General features: G+C 39.3%; 1 protein-coding gene across 1 annotated transcript in view; it reads right to left on the bottom strand.

The window, feature by feature from the left end:
- Positions 1–388: 388 nt before the first annotated feature.
- Positions 389–8,112, bottom strand: part of PAXIP1 (PAX interacting protein 1) — a gene marked incomplete at its 3' end in the record, with an annotated part of 32,835 nt that continues 25,111 nt past the window's right edge. The window contains exons 12-20 of the mRNA XM_084280081.1: positions 7,727–7,911; positions 7,549–7,592; positions 6,704–6,771; positions 6,251–6,353; positions 3,886–4,054; positions 1,964–2,064; positions 1,137–1,271; positions 978–1,053; positions 389–468 (exon numbers count right to left, since the gene is read on the bottom strand). Coding sequence (XP_084136207.1) covers positions 389–468; positions 978–1,053; positions 1,137–1,271; positions 1,964–2,064; positions 3,886–4,054; positions 6,251–6,353; positions 6,704–6,771; positions 7,549–7,592; positions 7,727–7,911 — 961 coding nt within the window. The remainder of the gene's footprint in view (positions 469–977; positions 1,054–1,136; positions 1,272–1,963; positions 2,065–3,885; positions 4,055–6,250; positions 6,354–6,703; positions 6,772–7,548; positions 7,593–7,726; positions 7,912–8,112) is intronic.

Below are 8,112 nucleotides of genomic sequence, written 5' to 3'. Positions count from 1 at the left end.
AAGAAAGAACAACTTTAAAAAACAGAACTTAGATGCAGAAGGAGACAGAACTCTTAGTGGTCCCCCTGCTGCATTTATCAAACAGGGTTTATAATCTTCAATAAAAAGCTACTTTCCTCACCTGTAAGTAACTCGTGACAAGTATTTTCCTTAGTGACGAGTTTTTGTCTTATTGCTACATATTCTACACCGCTGCTTTCTGACAACCCCACCTCCCACCTCCACTCAAGTATTTCCTATCAGAAAGTAATTCCTCTTTCAACTGAAACTCTGTTCCTGGGTGTTAAACTAAGCTCCTATCAAGTGTAACATTATAAAATTATACAAAATAGTTCCTAATTAAGAGAAACTTCCATCAAACCACACTTCCCAAAGCAGCAGGTGACCTTCACACAAAAAAAGGATATGATTCATAATCCAGTGTTTGTGTCAGCACCCCAGTCAGGACAAACTCAGCGTTGTGGACATCTGGAAATAGCAAAGACATACACATAGTTGACAACCTATGTGGACATCCTTCCTAATTCTGCATGAGGAGAGGCTGGTCATCACCTTTCTGCTCTTCACACAAAGGTGTAAGGGAGCACTGCCCACTGCTACCCACTAGCCGTCTCGCCGGGCACTTTGTTAGTAAATACAGCATGGATTAGAAACAGCCAAAGTGAACCCCCCCCAATCTGGAACTAGCTTGATGAATACCAAGTCAGGAACCTTGCCTAACACAGCACCAAAGCCCCAAGTTTGCACCTACCCCATCCAGGGATTTACTGTGACCTGGTTATAAAATACCTCAAGCACAAACACCTAGCAAACAGCTGGCTTGGATTTCTCCATGGTTTGAGGACAGATCATGTGTTCCTCTGTTGTTATCTGAAAGCCTCAAAATACATCCCCACTTGGAAAATAATAGTAGTAACTTTAAAAAAAATCAAATTAACAGCTGTACCATTCAAATTACACCAACAGCTTACACCTACCTATGCCTCTTGCGAAATACTCTCGACATAAGTGAAGGTCGTTTTCACAGGAAATCAAGATTATCTCTGGCAAACTCTAAAGGAAAGAAATGACTTGTAAGCTTAGAGTAACACAGTAGGATGCTACTAGTAAATTTTAGAAAGCAGGGTTCTACACACTTTATTCTGCTTATGCTCCATGAGTTTTCGAAAAGAGGGCTGTTTAGCTAAGACTTTTCCTCCTGCACACTCCACAATAGCTTTCATGGTGGAAAGACTGGGACAAATGCCAGGTGTAATGTAAAAATATTTTCCCTAAAAAAAAGAGAAAAGAAAGAAAAAGAGAACACATTATTTTGTTAACCCATTTCTGTAATGCATTGAGTTTTATTATCAGAGTCATGGGGCAGCTTTGTAAGCTGGTGTTAGATACCACAGCAAATGGTAACAAATGCATGAGATGATGAATTGCCCTTAAATCCCACAATTTGGGGAGGGGTAAACCCACTATTCTGATAAATTTCAACTCTTGTAAAGTAACAACCAGGAAAGCCTCAAATGACCACTGGTTAAACTATGATTAGAGAAAGAAAGAAAAAGAAAATTAAAAATTAGAAAAAAGGCAAAAAAAAATCAAAGTAAAAAAGCAAAAGGAAGATGAAAGAAACTGAAGAAGATGAGACTGACTACAACTGCCTGAGGCTGAAGTGCAAGCTTGCTCTCAGGTGAAACACAAAAAGGTCCCTTCCATCAGTGGCATTCAACAAATAACAAAACAAAGTTCTGAATTTTGTAAGGGAACAAATAGCGTTAAAGACACTGAGTGTATACAGAGCAGGTTTTGTCACACGTAGGGGACCCAGTCACTCAGAGGGCTGAGATTCATTCCAGTGACATGACAGACTAGTCTGTTTTCTTGCCCTTGGCTACAAAAAGCCATGGTGCCGATGTTGAAAAAATTAAGTTGAAGAGCTTCAAGTATTTAAACATCCTCTTACACCACATACCTTGAACAGGGGAGCTACTTGTGCTCTCTTCAGAGACTCCTCTAAACTGAAGCAGAACAGCACCTCAGCTTCAGCATCTCTGAGCATGAAGTTCTGCTCATCTGAAAAATAAAGTCTGATGATGGAATGCACGAGACATGAACATCCACATCACCCAGGATCCAATCTAATCACTGAACAGTGGTAAATCACTGAACGGTAGTTCTGCACCAATCTGCAGAAGAACTTTTTCACAGTGAGGGTGACAGAGCCCTGGGACAGGCTGCCCAGAGGGGTTGTGGAGTCTCCTTCTCTGGAGATATTCAAGACCTGTCTGGACGCTTCCCTGTGCGACCCGTCCCAGGGAACCTGCTTTGGCAGGGGGGTTGGACTCGATCTCTGGAGGTCCCTTCCAACCCCTAAAATTCTGTGATTTGGTGACTTTGTGACTCGAAATGCTAAGCACTCACTAATTTTAACATGATTATAATACTGCCATTGATGAGGTAGGTGCCTTACAAGGATGACCCACAATTAATTGAAGAATAAAACTGCGTACTTTACTCTTGTGTATCTAGAAAAAAACCCACTCTCCTATAAAGTCCCTTTTTCTAACTTACTGGAGGAATTTGCAAACGTCTATTTGTTGATCCTCTACAAAAAGGAGCAGAACAATGAAGTTTAAAGTTCAAATCACCATGACAACCTATGGAAATTGTCTTCCACTCCTCAAGCACCAAATTTTCCACCTGTCCTTTGTCCTGCTATTCAGCTGAGTTTTCATGTTTATGTTTTATAAGTGATGGACTTTCAGTCTTAACTTCATCTTTCCACAAAAAAAAAAATGTCAAACGTATTTCTAAATACAGAAAACCTACATTTAAAGAACAAAAAAATATTATATGGAGAACACATTGGTCTTTCTAAGGACAGTTTTGACAACATGCAAGAGGCAGTGTTACTATTATTCCATAAAAAAGGAAATTGTGTGACAACTTTTCTGAACAACTGTTGGATCTTCTATCATTGCACTACGTACAGGAACAAAAGCAGTCCTTCAGCTACAAATCTACTAAGTCCAGTAGACAAATACAGTACTTCAAGTCCTACATTAAAAGAATCACCCTTTTAATTCCCCAGACCTACTTTACCTTCTAATAGCTTTCAAATGGACCGATTTCTCAGTTTGCTGATGCTGAGCCAAGCAAGCACCCTTCTCCAGATTCCTAAAATACTTTCTGGGTTATTGGTTAATTAATTATCCACAGATGTAAGTCTCTGTGATTGCTATGCAGCTATGGTAGATATTTGCTCCTTACAAATTGTATAAAAAGCATAAAACAATCATAAACCCAACAATCAGCCTTTGGGAAGATTTTCTTCAGGCCCAACACCCTTGTCAAACATACCAAACCCATGATGGTAGATCACTGGAACAGGTTGCCAAGAGAGGTGGTGGAGCTCCCATCCCTGGAGACATTCAAGGTCAGGCTTGATGGGGCTCTGAGCAACCTGATCTACTGAAGATGTCCCTGCTTACTGCAGAGGGAATGGACTAGATTCTAAAAGTCCCTTCCAACCTAAAACATTCTGTGATTTATTTTGTTCTTTTCAGCTGTCAACAGAGAAGCAGTGTAAACACAAAGCTGGTATCTTCCAACACACATGAAGCCTCGAAATCACACAGTACTGGACTAACTGACTTTTATTACTGAAATGCATTTTTGTATGATTTGGTTTGTCTGGTTTTCTTTTCCCTCCCTTCCCCCAAATCCCCCCTACTCCCTCTTCAAGAGTGAGTGGCTGCATGGTGCCCGGCTCTCGGCTGGGGCAAAACGACGACTTTCCCATCTCCTTGAGATGGAGGGGTTGTCTTTTTCCCTGCGTGTCCAAAGGCAACAGAAGTTATGTTTACTGTAGAAGTTGAAACCAGCTTAACTTACCAACAAACTTCTGGCATTTGAAACACTCTTCTAGCCACTCTGGAGTTACTATGTGCTTCACTACAGAAATTGCTGTCAGGAACTTGACGGTTCGGGTCACTTTACTGGCAATAAGATGGGTGCATTTCTGGGCAGACTCTGCTACTTCACCTCCAAGGATATACAGTTTCTGAAAGTTGTACAAAACAAGTTCAGATTGGAAAAGAGCTTTAAAAATTGAGCAGAAAAAATAAGCAATTATAGTTCCACTATTAAATAAAACTAGGCTCCTAATGAAACAGTAGATATAGGAGACATCTATGTTACAGTCATTCCTAAAGCTGAATAGGAGTTTAGAGCCACTGAAAATCCAGGTATTTGCTGACATAAATTCCATCTGGGAAGGCTGAAAGCTACATGCCACTCCTGCAGTTTTTTGGGTTTGGGTTATGGGGTTTTATTAAGCACGGAAATAAACATTTTAATTTGGATCTCATGGTTAAGTGAAACATGCCACTACATTTAAGCAAGCAGAAAATTTAGTAATTTTGCTCTTTCTCTAGAAGGTGTAACATTCAGCGTAGCTACAGTACACTTACTCTTGCTAGTCCTTTCTTCAAAAAGCAACATATCTCATGAAAGCACAAATTCTTTAAGGGCACCAGTTCCACGTGTATTTTTCGTGATACTGAACAACTATCCCTTTTTTTCCCCTTAGTTTAAACTACCAAACTCAAACTAAGTCATCACAGTTGCTATCTTGTCAGTTAAGATACAACTTGTTATCTAAAGGGACTTTAGTATCAACGTACCACAGATTTTCCATTTTCTTGTGCAAGCAAATAAAAACCCCACCAGTATGCTCAAGTGGAAATATTTACACTACTAGGGTGATTTTATTACATCAGATGCAGAAAGGCCTTCTGGGTGTTTTTGTAAGAAACTCTAAAAGATCTCTGACATCCCTCTGTACGCTACTGTTCTGATAATAAGGAACAAGCAGCACAGACAGGGACAACATTTTCAACTTTTCTTTACTGTGCTGGCTGATTGGCTGCATAGAAACAATACCCAAAGGCATTATTCATTGGCACTGGAGCTCCCTGCTATTGAATTCCTTCAGGCTACAAGTAAGCACGCTGTGAATAGTACACCTGTACACTTGCGAAAGGCAAAGGCTGTTATTTTCACAGTTAATAGGTATTCACCTCCAACACTGCGCACCTATGACTGCAGATCTTGCAAGACCTCTGTTCTGATGCTTGAGGAACCCTTTGGGCACACAGGAAAGACTACCCCTCTACCTCAAGAAGATGAAGTGCCCAGTCTCAGGTAGGTATCCAGACTCTGAAAGTCCCTGATGGTATCATCATTGCCACGCTGAGATTCAACTTTTCAAGCCTTGAGGCTTGCAAAGTTTTTCTATTTGTTTAAATTTGTGAGCCATAGCTGTTATCAAAACACTCTCTGCATAATTAACCCCGTACCAATTTGACAGAAAATAAAAAACTGACACTGCAACTTTATGGGACATATTAAATGACATCCAAAATATTTAATACCTAGTTTCAAATGCAAACACTGCAAGGGAAAAAAGCTCTGAAATCCAACTACTTTAAAAGCAAGTTTAGGTATACTGAAGAAGATACTGGGTACTTCTGAGCAGACTGATATTTCTAAGGAATGTAGTGGACTCCCATTAGGCCTCATTTACTTTTGGTGATCTGGAGCAGGCATCAGTGACAGGACCTTTCACGCACTACTGAGGTTGAGCAGTAAAAATAACACCGTGTCTCAAACCTCAGCCAACATGAAGAACAACATAAAAGTTCTTTTGGAACAAATATTTAGTAATTATTAAGGTTCAAGGAACAACTGGATTTTTAACTGTTACAAGAATGTTATAAATTATTCATAGTGACTTTGGGGACAGCTTTATTGGGGAACAGAACAAAATCTCCATGGGAACTATCATCTCACACCTGCCACAAGCTTTGTCATCAGCTTTCTTTGAAACCTTTGGTATTACAGACAGCAACTACATTAGAAGAATCTTGGGTCTCATCCAGTACAACCATCACTACTTTTCTTACCTAAACTTGGTCATCAAGTTTCCTGATTTATAAAACAAACAGGGAAGAGGCTTTCTTGGTTTTTAAAACAATCATATGGAAAGAAAAAACAAGTAGCAGAGAAGCATGAAGCAGTCACCTACAGCAGAACAGTGACCAAATATAACTCAGTTCACATAACCTCAGCCCCAGCACATATGGGCTTTTATCCACTAGATATACACTAATCAATCTCTGATAGCAAAAATTCCACATCAAGAAAGAAGTTATCAGATGTTTCAAAGTACTTCATAAGAGATAAGCATGAAAGTCACCTTAATGTACTGCTGAACTTGCATAGGTTCAAATCCTGTGAAGAGCACCATTGGCGTCAGCTCTGGGGTGAGCTTCTTAGTAGGTGGTGGTAGGTCTTCGATCCTACATAAAACATGAAGCGCAGCAGAAGGTGAAGCTTGGGCTCAAAACTGTATCATCATTATTTTAAAACTAGACAAGCAGACTCTTGCAATTTTTACCAAGAAGAACTCAGATGAATGAGAATTAGGTAGGACTGATCATCTGAAGAAAAAAACCTCTATGCAGAGAAGAGGTCATAGTCTCCCATTTCTGTTCTCTCCCAATTAGCTTGCTACTTCACTCTCCATTATTTTATTCCTACCAGTTGAATAGCCAGCATACTGCAAAAACCTACAGCTTGTTACTTACAGGGCACAGGATGGAACTTCTGTAGGAAAGGACTACCTGCACCGATTGCTTGCTATTCTTACCTTGCTCTTTTGGAAGCTGGCTGAAGACTCGATTCATTTTGCTTTGGTTTCAAAGGCAACCTCACACCCTGAAATGAGACCAGCTACACATTTATATCTGAACTGAGCAGGGAAAGCAACATATTAAGACGGAAACAGTTCAGAAGACAAGTTGTTGTTTCCAGCACCACTCTTATATCTGTCTCAATGTTTGCATGTTTCATAGAATACACCACCTAACAGCAACTAAATGTTTTATATCATTTTTCAGGTACACTCTGTCTCCTTACTGTTCTTTATTTACACTGCTGTTATGTCCAGGATTATCAACTACATTTTTTTAAGCATGATTTATTTTTACCTTATAAAATGTATCGCATCATGCCCATGGTTTTAGTTCTTAGAATACTTAAAAGAATGGTATTAAGTAGTTGCACCCTTAATTTAATTATCCATCCCATTTATTCAGTATTTTAACAAAATTCTTACAGACATTGGGTGCCCTGCCTTAAAAACTCTTACATGACCTGATTTTCAAATACTGTTAGGTACTGCCTCAAACAAAAAATACTAAGCCCTCTCTGAAGGTCTGATGTAAACACTGAAGAGCACAACACTAGCCTGAGATGTCTCAAAAATACATTTTGAGTACCACATTGCAGTTTTTTAGCTCTGCAAAAGATTATTTCTCAGATTTCTTGAAATACAATAGAGTGCTAGCAGAAGTACAGCCCGGAAGTTCATTACAGGTCTGTGTAAGTACTCTGTCATGTTGCTGACACCACATAAACATGTTCATAGATTAAAAACACTGCAGGGTAATCTTATTTTAAAGAGCTATATATATATGCAGTAATTCAACATACCATTAAAAGTTCTGGTGATACCTTCAATGGGACTCTCCAAGCATCTAGGACATGAAGAACGAAACAAAAATGAAACTACTGCAAAGTTATGCATAAGAAAAGACATAATGTTCTGTTGATTAAGCAGGTACATACATAAATGCTACAGAACAGAGGGTTTGGGGACTGAAATTCTTACCCAGAAGGTTTAGAACTAGATGTTGACTAGGAGAAAGTGGATCTTGAAGATTGAATACTGTATACCGACTGTGCTGTATCTGCCGCAAAGCTTCAAAGTTTCCCAGCAGTATGTCACAGAGCCACTGTGCATTCACACAGGGTATTCTCCACTCTTTAGCCTTCTCATACTTCAGGCCACTGGGCCTTATTGTTCAGAGATAAAGAAAAAAAAATGCATTTCAATTAAAGAGGTAAAACTGCAATTTCTAACAATCAGCCTGAAGTTTCTATGTCGGCCTGTTATCTATTCTAACTTTGGCAAAAGTTGATACTCTGGAAAAATACTTTTACTTTATATCTTGTCAATTAGGGGAGTGTTTCTGTCCAAATGGAATCAAGTTAGAC

The sequence above is a fragment of the Gallinula chloropus genome (genome assembly GCF_964237585.1).
Source record: "Gallinula chloropus genome assembly, chromosome: 2".
NCBI lineage: Eukaryota > Metazoa > Chordata > Aves > Gruiformes > Rallidae > Gallinula > Gallinula chloropus.
This window is presented reverse-complemented; position numbering and strand designations above follow the sequence as displayed.